Source organism: Mytilus galloprovincialis, chromosome 3, assembly GCF_965363235.1.
Source record: "Mytilus galloprovincialis chromosome 3, xbMytGall1.hap1.1, whole genome shotgun sequence".
In the NCBI taxonomy this organism is placed as follows: domain Eukaryota; kingdom Metazoa; phylum Mollusca; class Bivalvia; order Mytilida; family Mytilidae; genus Mytilus; species Mytilus galloprovincialis.
The window spans coordinates 89,837,833-89,854,781 of record NC_134840.1 but is presented as its reverse complement, the minus strand read 5'-3'; the positions used below and the strand labels follow the sequence as shown (position 1 = coordinate 89,854,781).

Here is a 16,949-nt window from a genome sequence, read left to right as displayed (position 1 = left end):
AATGAACGTGCCAAATTTTTTTTTTAACGTGACTAATATATTTTATTGCACTCTATTGCTGTTAACAATTTACTTAGTGTACAGCATTGCACTAAGTACCCCTGATATATTAGTTATTAGGAATCCAGGGAGAATATCTAATAAAAGTAAATTGATGTTACATTACAATATTACAATTTTTTAAATGATTTCATGTTTACCGGAGAATTTCACTTCCATCCGATAGTGGTTTTTAATATTAGATAAATGTGCATCATGTTTGCCATCCTCATCTTTGTGATTTAGATAAATTTGATTCATAATACTTAGACAGTTTGTCTTATTTAAAAGGTAAGTTGACCATAATCTTCGTGATGATTTTAATCATAAGCGAAGTTTTAACTTATTTGAAAATTGAGGTATTTTAGACTAAGATCATATATAAACTACTCAGGTAAACATGATTATACACAACATCAGAGTGTACAACACAAAGTTGTCAAAAATATACTAAAATAAAAAGTAAAAGAAGAAGACAAAAAAGTGTGTATTATACAATATTGAATAATATATTATTATTTCTGTTAACATGTGTTAGATGTTAAAGTACATTATAGTCACCTGACATGCTCAAGTCATGTGACTTAATAATTCGGTCATGTGACCTCAGTGATATTTATTATTATTTGTGATCATTTATGTAGTTTAGGGTTTTTATAATCAATTTACTGTTTTTTTCTTTTAATTACATTATTGACTTCAACTATATATTTTATTTCTGCCTTGAATATTTTAAAGATATCTATTTTTCTTCTCTTTGAGTCAGAGATGTAATATGATTTGTAGATAGAAAAGAATATTACAGTTAAAAGGAAGTTAATTTCATAGTAAGATTCATCATTTTTTTTATATATAAGATTTTCCATATTAGAAATGCTTTCATTGAAACCTATAAATTTAAGAAGGTTCAATATATTTGATATAAAATCACTGTTGTAACTGCAAGAAAAATAAAAATGTTCATAATCTTCTTTTATACTGCAATGATTACGTGCCAAATACTTGCGAAAAAAACAAAAACACATTAACTGGTTCTTGTACGTTAATTTTTTTTTAGAAAGATTAAATGAAACTTGTAGAACATTAAACAGCAATTCAAACTCGAAAAGAATTGAGAGGTTAGATGGGCAATATTTCGTGAAAATTGCAATTCTAAACAAATCCTACAAACGTTACAAAAATGATCTAAAATCAAAATTTATTTCATGGGATTGATATTTGTTGGCTAAAATATCAAATTAATGTTTGGTTTGTAGGTCATGGATTTTAATTTCGTAAAAATTTTAAGATGGGATTAATCTTTATTCCTCATGGACTAGCCTAAAGTGAAGGTAAATGTGTAATACCCCCAAATCATAGTACGTCACAGCTGGTTGCATACGAAAATGGGTAGGAAAAAATATTCCCTTGAATTTGACAATTGTGGGTAGTTAATCCGATGTTTTAATGCAATTAAATATTTCTAGGTAATTAACATCTTTGGTACTTAAAAACACCATTTTTTTTCATTTTGGGTTTCTATAGAATATTTTTGAACTTGAGGTTACATACTTACTACAGCTTGTACACAGGTAAAATATGGGGGGATTTGATTGATTAACTTCCAGTGATGGTTATTTTCTAATATGCAATGAAATGTTATGTGATTTTTTTTCTATAGAATTGGATAGGATACAACTGTACTCATGCCAAATATTCTTTATTTGAAACAAAGATAAATTCTGCACAATTTTTTTTGAAAACTTCAAAATTAACCAAGACTAATTTGGGGCAAATCAATGGTGGTATTACACCCAAAGCAGCCGATAAGACAAGTTTTTCAATTTGTAAACGTGAATTCTTTGACCTTTCAATTTTCATATTTTGTTTTTTTATTTGTTTTTGTTTACATTTTGAATTCCCTTTTATGATTGCAACTATCTAGATAAAAAGTCTTTTCACTTCATCAATGATTGGAAAGAAAAATCGAAAGATTTATTTTTATTTTAGTCTGCTTGTTACAATGCACAGGAACATGTCGAAGTTTCGCCCTCTTACTTCCAAGCAATAGAACGATGCCCTCATGTTTTTCTTTAATTATTTTCACATTCTTAAAAGTTTGTTTTTTTCAATCTTATATAATCTTCATACACTGTTTATAAAGAAAGAAGTGCTTAAAAGATTAATTTGTTTCCGCAGATGCCGGTAATATTGGCAACTGTATGAGTTGTTATGATTTGCTGTTTGATTAGAAGTAAGCAAGATTATTGGAAACTGATGATGTCAAAAACTTTTTTAAACACTAATTCAAGGTTTAACTTAGTTTTCAGTGATTAGCAGTTGCATCAGAAACAAATATTCACCCATTTTGAATTTTTGCCCAAATTTCAGGAAAATTTTGCTGTCTATCAAAACACACTTTAGAAATCTACAAATGAAGCTGAAATCTTAGAAAATATGCACTAAGTCGTCCTTGACTTTGATCTTGATTTGACATAAATAGCAACATACCATTTTTTACGACCTGGTCAAACATATAGTATATATGTTTAGCTTTCGAATGTTACATAATTAAGCTATGTGTTAGATGAATGCATTTAAGTTTCATTTTATGGTTAACGTCACTCCACTATAAAGAAAACAAAAAGGAAAACGAGGCCAGAATAATGACGTACTATTCGAAGCTGAAAAGAAAATAACTGGATCACCGAACCGAGAAAGTTCGTATCTACAGATTTGTGATTGTTCAATTAACAGTTATACACATGCAATTATTGTTGACTCATATACCTTTCTTTTATAAAACATATAATATATATATATGTCTATTTACTATATCTGTAGATACGAACTTTCTCAGTTCGGTGATCCAGTTATTTTATATATATATATTTGTCAAGTTTCTTTAAAACGAATAGTCACGTGAATTTAAGATCTGTGACTTTTTCTATCCATTTACCAAGGATCAACTTTCTTACTTTTGGGTGCAATATGTAAAGGTTTCTGTGTATTAAGGGCATACGATACAGTTTTGATCCCGTATTTACATTTTAATAAAAATTTCTATATAGACTATTTTTTACCTGATTAAATCAAATATGTAATAAAAAATATACCTTCATGCGCTACTTTTTGAGTAAAATGAGGTCGAAATTTTGTATATTTGCTCAAAATTCGGATTTGTGGCCGTATTTTCCCTTTCGAAAGAAAGCCATAACTTTTTTGTTTTAAAGATAAACACAAATTTTTTGGGTTAAATAATTTGTAATTTCTATATTTTACAAGTATTCTAAAAATTACACTTTTTTTTATTCAGAAATAACTCATATTTATCAAATGTTCATGAATGTAGAAAAAAACATCATTTTTTGCTGAAATTTATCAAATTTAAAAATAAAATGCACTATTTAAGTTTTCATGAAAATTGGCACACATAATCTTCTCGCGTAATCAATCCAAATGGCATTTTAAAAAGGGGTTCATGAACTCGTTTTCAAGATAAATCAGTTTGAATGATAAAAATCAGTCCAAAACTGAATCTTTTCCCGATAAGTCATAGTTTGACGTCGCGAAAATAACAATTTACGTTAGCAACGTCATTACCTCCCCTGTAACTGTATCATATGCCCATAATTAAGGGCATTAAGTACAGTTACAGGTGAGATAATGACGTTGATGACGTATTCTTTGCAATGTCAATAGTTATTAATGGTACAAGGCATATAATTTTAATACGCAAGACGCACGTTTCACCTACATAAGACTCATCAATGACTCTCAGATCTAACTAGTTAGAAATCCAACCCCAAAAAGTTGAAGAGCGGTGAGGACCCAAATTTTCAAAACGTTGTGCCACATACGACGGGTACGCTTATCCAAGCAGATGTAAATTTAATCTTGTTTCTAAGTATACTTACTTTTTGAGCTATATATATTAACGATTCTGTTTCTTGGTGCTGAAGAAACAAAATTTTATTCATTTATTACAAAAATACTTTAAAAAACAGCAAAACCAAATTCAATTATTTGATACACATATATCTGTTTTTTATTATGATAATGAGGAGGAGGAGGAAGAGGCTTCACTTCCAGCGTTTTGGGACGAAAACATTTTAATGTGAATTACAATCCTGCATGTACTGGATCGACACTGAGCCGGATTTATACCGTGCTAGTTCACAAGGTAATAGTCAGCAGTAAGACATGTTACCTTACCTGGACACATTATTCTTATTCCGAGCCGACCAGTCTTTGCTCTTACTCCCTACTGCTAAGCGTTGAAAGAGCAAATACCAAGTTTATGGTTTGACCATGCTGAGGTTTGAACCAACGATCTCCCGTACTTTAGTAAAACACGCTGTCACGAGATCATCGACGCGTTCAGATTGTTTGAGAAGGGGCAGTTTGTTGTTTGTTAATTTGATCAATGATTGTGATTGTAAATAAGGCAACTTATAAATGCAATCGCAATAGATAATGAAGGGCCAAAGTTAATTAGCAGTAACTTTATTTGCAGATTGAATAGAACGCACAAACTGTCTTGTTAAGCTGATTTTCATTATATCATGTGCATTTACTTTATTATGATATATACTTGTCATTATATGATGTCAAATATCATATGCATTATGTGATGACAAATATCATTATATGATGACAAATATCATTATATGATGTCAAATATCATTATATGATGACAAATAATGTTGTATGATGTTTAATACCATTATATGATGTCAAATATCATTATATAATGACAAATATCATTATATGCTGTGCTAACATTCTTATATGATGTGTTACCACCCTTATATGATGTGTTATCATACTTATATGATGATTAAATATACTTATATGATGTGCAAATGTACTAAAGTATGATTTCTATTTTGATTCGAAATAGCACGCTTTTCAAAACACTGTTATATATTGATAGTGTGTAAATAAAGAAACTTAAAAAGCTGAAAAAAAAGGAATGGTCTATTGCTTGTTTGCGAGATGTATTAAGCCGTTGAAATTTTAGCGGGAAATTGTTCTCCATAAATTCTTGATAAATTTAAGATTGACACGTTTTTTTCTTTCAAAAACAATGAAAAAATAATAAGGACTTTATAAGATTTTCAAATATGGTTTTTAAAACTACACGGAACAAAATTATGAGAAAAAGTAGGGGTCAGTGGGCAATTGTTTTCTTGTTTCTGGACAATAACCTGTGTATAAGTATATTGAGCGCTATGAAATTGTATAACAAGGTTTCATACCAAAAAAGGAAGATTTTGGGGCATATGGTCTCTACTAATTGACCAAAAAGAAGTCGAAGCAATACTTTTCTAATACTTTGTATTAATTGCCTTATTATTGACCTCTTTCATAGGGGTTTAATTCAAAGTCTTGAATCTAGGGGGTTCTTTCTTACCAAGTATTTTTCGATTTGGATTTTGGACTCAGTTTTTAAATTATTCCACATTGAGGTCTAAAGGGGGAAAGTAAATTATTTATTTTTAATTTTAGGCCCAGTTTTCAAATCAAGTCCAAATCATGGTCCAAAATAAAGTTTTGTTTGATTTCAACTATGTTTAATGCATTCGGTTCTTTGAAATTTTGAATCTAACCGTGTATTTAAATTTTGATTTTGGGGTCGGTATTCAAATGAGTCCATATCGAGGTAAAAAGGGTCAAAAGTTAAACTTTTTTGGATTTTGATAAAAAATAATTTCTTGGGGTCCTTTGATATGTTGAATCTGAATATGTATTTATTTTTTTATTTTGGACCCAGTCTTCAATTTCGTCCAAATCGGGGTTTTAAAATAAAACTTTGTTTGATTTTTATTTCAATTGAATGCATAGGATTTTTTTAATATGCTGATTCTAATAATGCTTTCAGAGTTTTAGATTTTGAACAACGTTATCAAATGAACTCTATGTACTGCCGAGAACCCAAATGTCAATCTAATTAGAATTTATATATACACATTAATGGTCGGGTTATTGAAACATTTCCCATTTCCATTCTCAATTTTAAATTTTACATTAACTCGCGTGCTCGTACACATATGTGTATAACAAAATCAGGAAACATTATTTTAATAAATAGACATAATATAATAACTTTAACCGTGTGTTTAGTATGTTAAAGTCATATGAAACCTCAAATTAAAAAAAATATATATGCATATGATTTTTATAAATAAATGGATAGTTTTCATTATAAAATTTATGTACATATACTATTTTTCTGAAGATTTTTTTTTTATTTTGTCCACATTTAAAAGAAGTTTGCCTAATTTTAATCGCTTGCTTGCAGGAAGCAATTCGCCGACATATTTTCCGTATATGCAAGTGACCTTAGCACGACACTTCTCGTAGAAATCCGGTGATCACAATACGCGTGGATATCTCATTTAACTTAAACTATTATCTGATTGTATATGTTATACACGTGCTCAATATCAATGTTTTTTGTTGATTGTTTACTATAAGGTGACAGTCGGTAAACTTCTGCTTTTATTAAATTAATGAGCTGCCGTATTTGTTAAATCATTACAAACAGAGAGAAAACAAATTGACGAATATACGATATAATTGCATAAAAAATTATGAAATCGTGCATAAAAGACCTCAATTTTATTTATTTATAACTTAATGATATATAAATACATTGGTTCAAGAATTGGATAAACATTAGTTTTCACCAGTCACTCGTTTCATATGACTTTAAAGACCAATAAAATAAACTTTGAAAATTTTGCAATTCATATTTTATCCATTTCCCAATACCATGCGGCCGAACATTATATCTTATAAAATCTCATGAATTTCCCAAACGATAGTATCATAAACAACCAGCATACATACAATGTAGCTAAACTCAAGCCTTCAGAAGTTATTAATAAAGGTAAAAGATTTCATATAAATGGAATTGTGGATGTCAAATCGCACATTAAAAAGACATATACTTATCAATATTTACCACCTTATAAAAGTTTCCCAATTTGCTACGTTTCACAGCTGTTGGTGCTGTTTTGGAGGTAACATTTAAAATTACAATTAAAAATACAAATCGAATTGCATATCAGCGATAAAAACCTTAATCTTTTATCAAATTACGATTTTACTGCTTCTATAACACGTTGTTCTTGATTATTGATATCTTACTGGTGTCTGTCTATAAGCGCATCATATAATTATATTTGCACATCACAAAAGGATCTTTGTACATGATATAAGTATCATTAAAAATCATACAATGATGCCGGTTTGCACACAATATAAAGATATTTGCACATCATATATTGTCAACTGGACACCATATATAGGTGTTTGCACATCTTATAAAAAACAAGTGCTTATCATATAGAAGATGCTGGATTGTATGTGCCATCTTGAAGTTGTTTCTCAACCTGGAGGCTCTAAGGAGCCTGTGTCGCTCACATGATATATCTATTTACAATTGATCCATGAAATAATATAACTGTTATAGTTTTGCCTTAGTTTCAGAGAAGTAAAATCACAAAAATACTGAACTCAGAGGAAAATCAAATCGGAAAGTCCCTAATCACATGGCAAAATCAAATGACAAACACATCAAAAACGAATGGACAACAACTGTCATATTCCTGACTTGGTACAGGCAGTTTCAAATGTAGAAAATGGTTGATTAAACCTGGTTTTATAGCGCTACACCTCTCACTTTGTACGACAGTCTCATCAAATTCCGTTATATTTACAATGATGCATTTTCCCCCTATGTTCTATTTTTAGCCATATCTGCCTTGTTGGTCGGGAGGCAGGGTCATCGGACACATTTTTTAAAACTAAATACTCTAATGGTTATTCGTGGCCAGGTTTGGTTTAATTTGATGCATTTGTTTCAGGAGAAGACTTTCGTAAAAGATTACAAACATTTACGAAAAGATTGTTACATTTGACTATATAGGGCAATAACTCCTTATGGGGTCAATTGACCATTTGTTTTTTGTCATGTTTGACTTATTTTACTAAACAATTACAATTTATCTCTATCTATAATAATATTCAAGATAATAACCAAAAACTGCAGAGTTTCCTTGAAACTACCATTTCATGGAAAGCAACCCAACAACGAGCTGTCCTGTTCGTCTAAAAACTTCAAGATGGATCTTGACTTATAAACAGTTTAAACCCATGTCAGATTCACTCTAAATGATTTGGTGTCAGAGATATACGCCAAAAACTACATTTTACCCCTATGTTCTATTTTTGTCCATTACTGCCATCTTGGTTGGTTGGCTGGGTCAACGAACACATTTTTAAAACTAGATACCCTAATGATGATTGTTGACATGTTTGGCTAAATGTGGCCCAGTAGTTTTAGAAGAGGAGATTTTTGTAAAAATTAACAACGACGACGGACAACGGCCGACGGACGCCAAGTGATGAGGAAGCTCACTTGACCCTTTGGGACACGTGAGCTAAAAATTGTTCACCAAAGAGGGACAAAAGATACCAGAGGGACAGTCTAACTCATATATCGAAAATAAACCTACAACGCCATGGCAAAAAATGAAAAGGACAAACAGACAAACAATAGTACACATGACACAACATAGAAAACTTAAGATTAAGCAACACGAACCCAACCAGGTTGCTCCGAAAGGTTAAGCAGATCCTGCTCCACATGTGGCACCCGTTGTGATGCTCATGTTACAACAAATCCGGTATTAAGTCTAATTCGGTAGATAACATTCATGAAAGGGGAGGGGAAAGTAATAACGAAGTAAGGAACATATCCGATATCTTTTTTGAAACGGTTATTCCATAACGGTCAACAAACTCGTGATGGCGTCCGTAAAATTAACGAAGGGATGCTTTCAACTTCACCATTTGGAACTCTTGGTTTAATAACTTCCTTCTGAGTAGCAACACTCTATCAAGAAATCATGATATGAAATGCAAGCACGGGAATTTCGTATCAATTGGGAGATATATACCCCGTATGCAGGTGCTGCTGGAATGTTGCTACTTAGAAATAGAAAGTTCACAATTGGAAAGCTGAAATCATCTCTGTCGTAAAGATTTGTTGTCAATGTCGACTTAATATTTGTCGAAAATCGCTTGAATCTGCGAAAATAAATTATGACGAGGTATCCGGCCAAATTCAACATGAAAGTACTGTGTACACTTGGCAACAATTCCCGCCAAAAAATTGTTATCTGTTTCATTTCAAAACGAATTTTTTTTGCCTCTATGACAATTAACGGTTATCTCGAATGAAATTCCCTTTTCAGCTTATTTGTACATACCTAGTACTTGACAAGTTCCGATACAATTCACAAACTGCAATTAACAATAATATACCACTATATATTTATAGATATAAAACGTCTAGTTATAAGTCACCAATTTATCTTCCGAGGTTGTTTGATGGTTAATGCCCGCGTCACACTGTCCCGATTTTTATATACGGTGGACACCCGAATGCGAAAATTGTAAGTTCGTACGAAGTTGATCCCGATCTCGTTAAAATACCAAAAAGTGACCGAAGCAAGTACGATGATTAACGAAGTCTATACGATGGTGCCGAAATTATATACGATAGCAAAAGATGGACATACGAAGGTTAACCGAAGACGGGTATTTAAGCTTCATCTCTCAGCCGAAGCCTACACGATGGATCACGAAGGCTACACGATGGATTACGAAGGCTACACGATGGATTACGAAGGCTACACGATGGATTACGATGATGGCGCGATGGCCATACGATGTCTAAAAGACGTCGTGTATACAGCTTACGATGCATTTAAATTATTTGCCGAAGGCATCCCGCGTTTTAAATTGTTTGATCAATATTGAATATATATTATATTGTACAATATCATTATAATATAGACAAAAGGAAGGATGTGGGGAAAGCAATAAATGCGGAAAAATATGACATATAGAAAACAAAATGGTTATGGAGTAAACATTCGTGTGACAACAACTCAGACGATACATAAAAAATCAGAATAATGAAGAAAAAGTTGGTTTCCCTATATACGTGTACCTGCAGTGTTGGTGTGCGAGGCGTGTTTATGATTTTCATTATGTTACTTGATATGAAAAGTTGACAAAAAATAATATTTTACTTGTAAAAGTAAATCCTGAGCCTGTAATAGCTGCTCTTCTTGTTCCATTTGAATTAATAGAAACAACGCTGTTGCCTTTCTTGTTCTCATAGAATCATATGATATGAGCTCCATGTTTTGTGAACGTCTTTCTTAACTGTCGTATTATTTAAGCGATATTATCCCTCAACAATTGTTTAATATTCATAATTATGACACAAGACGAACGAATGACACGCAACATATAAAGTGTAGAACTGCCTTTTACCAGAAATCTTTTCTTCCCTCAGTTATTCGATCCTGGAATGCTATTCCGGACGATATCAGACCAGAGGCGGATTTAGAGGGGGGCCCACCCTTTTTGGAAAAAAAATTGGTTGATTATATAGGGAATTACTGAAGCGTGACTGGAGCGGGCCCCCTCTTAGGTCAGTCAGTGGGCCCCCACTTATGAAAAATCCTGGATCCGCCACTGCAGACTAAGTCCATCTAAGTTTACACTTAAACGTTACCTTAATCAAAATGTAAGTAAAATACCAAATTATTATTTTTATGGAAACAGGAAAGGACAAATACTTCATGCCAAACTTCGGATGGATTGTAGTAATCTGGACGAACATTTATTTAAGAGAAATCTTGTAGAAAGTAAAAACTGTACCTGTGGTAGAATCGAGAGCAGTAAACATTTTCTTCTCGAGTGTAATAATTACTCCCTTGTCCGAAAACGTACGATAGAAAAAATTCCGTTCCCATACAATATAGAAACACTCCTATTTGGCTGCAATAACCTCAATCAAGAGGAAAATCTACTCGTGTTTAAACAAGTGCAACAATTTTTGGTAGATTCAAAGCGTTTTGACATATGGCGTCCTTCATGCATGATTAGGATCGTAATTGGGTGAGACAGTCTTGACAAAGTCCTGTAAACACACTCCGCCGCCGGTACATATATATATAGGAAAGATCTGACGAAAAAAAAATCATTTTTTTTTATTTGCAGTTATTTCCCTTTATCTTTTTTCTACAGGGAGACGGATTAATATAAGGGAAACCTTGTTTCCGAATCCTTTTGTAATATTGTATCACTGTATTTATATGTGTATGTCATGTACATGATTTTTTGAAATACAATATGTTTAAAGTAACTGTCGTATTAGACTGACCAGTGCATATCGCGCATGACACTTTAAATGTATTTTAGCGCGAAAATTAACTTACATTTAGCTGGATTTATTGCCGTCGTAGTTCCATCTTGTCGCCTTCGTACTTTTATTCGATGGCAACATGACGGGATTACGAGGTCTTCACGAAGTCGTGTTGTCATCGTAAGACCTTCGGGTAACTTCGTGATTCATTCGTGTAGACATCGTAATGTCAAAACTGCCCGATGGAAACGATGGAAACACGAATGCAATACGATGTTCAAAGATGCCTTCCCGGTGACATTACGATGGTGAGGATGGTGATACGAACTCAATACGAACTCTCAACATCGGACGCACCTTCGGAGATTTTTTAACATGTTAAAAAATTTAGAACCCTTCCTGAAGTTGTCCCCGAAGGCTAGAAAAAGTGGCCGATGGTTAAAGATGGTTAAAGATGGCACTACGAATAGCCCGATCTGGATACGATCAGTCCCGATTTTGAAAATTTCCATAATCGTGTTGCCATCGGCGTAAAAATCGGGACAGTGTGACGCGGGCATTATGAAAAACGATTGCGTAAGAAATGAAAAATGAATGGTATTATCTATTTTGAATTTATTGAACCAAAAAATTATTTTTTGACTCTTCACATTCGCGGATTATGTAAAATTTGAAGAGTCAAAAATTAAAAAAACATAAATTCAAAACAAATTGTTTCTATTCATTATAAATAAATTTCTATAAAAAAAAAGGCTCAAAGAACTTTTTATATTATTTATATTAACAATAACAACGTACACACATGTTTGCGTACGTATGAATACACAACGTCAGAATGGGCGTGTCACCACAAAAAATGACAACATTAAAAATAAAACTAATACTTTTAACCAATCAGGATACAGTATATATACCAAATTTATTCATAAATGATTAATTATTTTAAATACAATATATTACAAAGGCCAGAGGCTTCTGACTTCAATTAGGCATTAAAATTATTCTAGCCAATGAATAATCAACAAATACACAGCAATACGCATAGTCAAACTCAGAGTAGGAGAAGTCCGGTCATACATTGAAAATTAAAATGCGGAAACCTAAATAACCTTTAACAAAATCAATGTAAAAACAATGCGGAAAAGAGTACTTTAAAATCGATAAACGTAGAACTTTTCATGCGGAAACGTAGTGCCAAAATGCGGAAACGTAAAACGCTGAGAAGTCCGAGTCCGCAATCAGAATAGTCAACAGAAGAACTAAGCAAAATGACAATGATATATTAATTAACAAAGGAACCCCCCCCCCCCCCCCCCCGAATACTATGTATTCTGACCTATTTGTGAAAATGTATCTAATAAAAAAAAATTGACACAGGTAAAGTACCTTTAACTTGGTTAATTAGTAATGCAGAACCAATGTATCGATGATATAACCATTCATCATGAGCGCTTGGTACGGTCGCCTATTCTAAGAATAAAGTTCAATAACTTCTCAACTTCATGTCAAATCAGAAATTGGTGAAAAACTTAAGGGAGGTTTAACTCATCGTAATAGATATAAACCATTCACCAAAGTTCAATGAAAACAGCTCAAAATACTTTGAAGGTATTGCTTAAAAAACACTGGGAAAAATCACCCCTTTTTATGAATTAAAATCCTCGAAAATGTAAAATTGATTAAAATCGAAAAGGAGCGTATGCCATAAAAAAAAATGTGTGTGTGTTTGCCCTATAGATATAAAAATTCACCAAAGTTTCATGAGAACTGCTAAAAGATTGTTTAAGTCATTGTCCGGAAACTTGAAAATCCTCCTTTAATCAACTCAACAGGCCCGAAGGTCCCTATGTGAGCTGATGCCACCACTTGGTGTCCGTCGTCGTCCGTCGTCTTTCTTTGACGTCGTCTTCGCCATAGTCGTCGAAAAATATTTCAAGAATCTTCTCCTCTAAACCTAGCTACTGTGCCAAATATCTTCAAACTTCACAAACAAATGGAATTAAGTTTTTTTACATAAATAAGGCCGTTAGTTTTCTCGTTTGAATTGTTTTACATTGTCTTATCGGGGCCTATTATAGCTGACTATGCGGTATGGGCTTTGCTCATTGTTGAAGGCCGTACGGTGACCTATAGTTGTTAATGTCTGTGTCATTTTGGTCTTTTGTGGATAGTTGTCTCATTGGCAATCATACCACATCTTCTTTTTTATATAAACTACCTTGACTGGCTATACAGCCCTTACACGGTCGGTTGAAACTTAAGCTGAATGTTCCTAAAGTAATATAGTTTATAAATTGTATCCAAAGCTTTAATCCATCAAAAAACATTGCCACCATGGCTAAAACTAAAACATAGGGGTCAAATGCAGCTTTGGCTTATATCTCAAAAGCTAAAGCCTTAAAGCAATTATAACATGGAACAACTTGAAATGTTCAATAGGTCCAGATATATCACCTGTGAAATCTTCAAATGTACAGAACAACCCATTGTTGGGTTGGTGCAATTGGAAATTTTAAGGAAATTTTGCAGCTCTTTGACGTCATCGTCGTCCGTCTTCGTCGTCGTCGTCGAAAACTATTTCAAGAATCTTCTCCTCCAAACCTACTGTGCCAAATATCTTCAAAATTTACAAACACAAACAAATGGAATTAAGTTTTAACGACCTTGACTAGCTATATCTAGGATCTATCAGCTCTGAAATCTTCAGACGTACAGAACAACCCATTGTTGGGTTGGTGCAATTGGTAATTTTAAGGAAATTTTACAGTTTTAGGTAATTAACACTAAATCATTTCATGGTACATAAAAACATTTTGTCAGGAAATTATTCTTATCAACAGTAATATGAAACTGTAAAATTGCATGGGGTCGTCTGTAAGTTTTTGATTACAGGCAAAGATCAGTGTAACCCGAATAATGTCAGTCCTTATATTCCGCTGATCTCCGTCTAATCTCCGATTGCTACATTAACATAGGCCGCTAGAGGGCGCAGAATTATTCGAGTTAAGATCAGTGTGGTCATCTCACGATCAGGGTCAAGATTAATTACTAATATGATTGTTTAATGATATTTAATTGACCAATGAGGATTAGGCGCATGTTATTTCTACACATGTGTTTAGATTAACCAGCATTTTCGCAATTGCACTGAATGCTAGCAGACGCCATTTTAGTTTTCTCAAGAAAAGTGAAGATTTTTAATTTCCCACCCACCTACTCCCTTGATTCTTTAACAGATTCAAATTAATAGGTATTATTTTTTAAATATTTTTTTTTTAATTTCATATGCTGATGATTTCAATCTTTTATTGTACAATATTTGTTTGTTTCTACATTTTGTAATTTAGTTATTGAGGGTGGCGGTATTAATTCACCACCTTTGCAAATTATTGTCATTTATTTAGTTTGGGTTTATTACATAATTGTTCATAACATTCAGTTGTATTATGTTTTTATGGTTTCTGAATAAATGACCTTTATCGCAAACCTTGTGTTAGATATTTTGCAAATGAACTCGAATCCTTGGAGTATTTCCTTCTCACGTCATCAGTTTAAAAGAAAAATTTGGCTGACAAAAATATTATTATAGATAGAGATACACTTATCACAACATTATTGAATTGTTTGCAAGGAAATAGCGGCCTTATGATGCAGTCTCGCCTACAAGTTTTTTTCTGGAGCACATCAAAAGAGAAGCATATAGGCTCAACCTATTTAATGTATTCGACAGGTACATGTACCAGGTCATGAACACTGGGTAGGGTGAAAGAAACATCAATGGCAGTTGGAAACCAAAATGGACTTCTTTTTCTGCCGTTGCATCCTCGTGTCAGGAACTTTTGAAATGCGGAGGCAAAAAAATCAAGCTGTGTTGGTAACTGTATATGCCGTTCTGGTCTTCCCTGTCCGGTTTTTGTATTGGCAAATGTCAGATAATTAAAGAAAGGCAACCTGTTTTTATGCCCCACCTACGATAGTAGAGGAGCATTATGTTTTCTGGTCTGTGCATCCGTTCGTTCGTTCGTTGTACCGTCCGTCCTTCCGTCTGTCCCGCTCAGGTTAACGTTTTTGGTCAAGGTAGTTTTTGATGAAGTTGAAGTTCAATCAACTTGACACTTAGTACACATGTGCCCCATGATATGATCTTTCTAATTTTAATGCCAAATTAGAGTTTTGACCCCAATTTCATGGTTCACTGAACATAAAAAATGATAGTGCAAATTTCCGGTTAAAGTTTTTGATCAAGGTAGTTTTTGATGAAGTTGAAACCCAATCAACTTGCAACTTAGTTTACATATCCCTTATGATGTGATCTTTCTAATTTAAATCCTAAATTAGAGCTTTACCCCCAAATTCACGGTCCACTAAACATAGAAAATGATAGTGCGAGTGGGGCATCCGTGTACTATGGACACATTCTTGTTTTAATCAAATTAGGCATTTGAACTTAACAAAGAAAGTGACAACTCTTGTTTAGTTGATGGAAATTATAAAAATGACATTTCAACGTTTTTGCTGAAATTTTGGAACCGGATGTCAATCGTTTTCTTAATTTATGTATTGTTTTGTCGTACTTTAGGAACTGTAGTTTATGTTTTATCAAAATTTCATTGGATTATACCTATAACACAGCTTTCAAATGAAATTACGAAATGTAGCCAATGAGGTACGACGCCATTTGCAAAATGAGCGGCGGCCATCTTGATTAAATGGAAATTTTTAAAGGCCAGCATCTGATTTTTTTTAAAATTACCATTTTATTAACAATCGTACGTCAAATGATGGTATCATGATTTGCACAATTATGTCCATAATATCTCCCACTAATACATGTAATATATAATCAAGATATGTGAAAAATAGTATTGATATAGACATTGATGTTTTTTTTTTTTATTTTCAATGCTACATGTGTCTATCGTTTTGAAATTTTGATGTTTTTGAGATTAATTAATTTATTAATTAACATTCTTATTGCTTGGATTTAAGACTATCAAAATTCTACTTTTTATTCTTATTTTTACCTCAGCTGTATTTGGCAAAACTTTTAGGAATTTTTGGTCCCCAATGCTCTTCAACTTCGTACTCTATTTGTCCTTTTAATCATTTTTTGTAATCCTGGTTTCTATGATGCGTTTTATGAGTTTGCAACCACTGGGTCGATGCCACTGCTGGTGGAGATTTATTTTCACGAGGGTATCACAAGCCCAGTAGTCAGCACTTATGTGTTGACTTGATATATCATTAATATGTTCATGATTATAAACTAACTGTTAACAAAACTTTAAATTTAAAAAAAACAAAGGCTTTTCTATCTCAGAAATAGACTACCTTAGCTGTATTTGGTTAAACATTTAGGAATTTTTGGTCCCCAATGTTCTTCAACTTCGTACTTTATTTGGCCTTTTTAACATTTTTTTATTCGAGCGTCACTGGTGAGTCTTTTGTAGACGAAACGCGTGTCTGGCGTAAATGTTAGATTTTAATCCTGGTATCAATGATGAGTTTATTATCATCCACAACCGTATAAAAGCATCAAAACAACTGCTTCATTTAATTTTCGCTTATCTACAAAGGGACAGGCTAGAAATTAAAAAAAAGGATATTTGTTTATACGAATATCAAGTTGTGGTTTCAAACTCTTTCACTTCTAGAGTTTGGTTGGAGCTTGTTGTCTTTGGTACAAATAAATTGAGGT

The 16,949-nt window shown here is 32.7% G+C and overlaps 1 protein-coding gene across 1 annotated transcript in view; it reads right to left on the bottom strand.

Annotated features, from left to right (window-relative positions):
- The window catches only part of LOC143069320 (uncharacterized), a 164,561-nt gene that overhangs the window by 126,809 nt on the left and 20,803 nt on the right, over window positions 1-16,949 (bottom strand). Inside the window, exons 3-4 of the mRNA XM_076243889.1 lie at window positions 9,300-9,333; window positions 3,936-3,974 (exon numbers count right to left, since the gene is read on the bottom strand). Of these exons, the coding sequence (XP_076100004.1) occupies window positions 3,936-3,974; window positions 9,300-9,333 (73 nt within the window). The remainder of the gene's footprint in view (window positions 1-3,935; window positions 3,975-9,299; window positions 9,334-16,949) is intronic.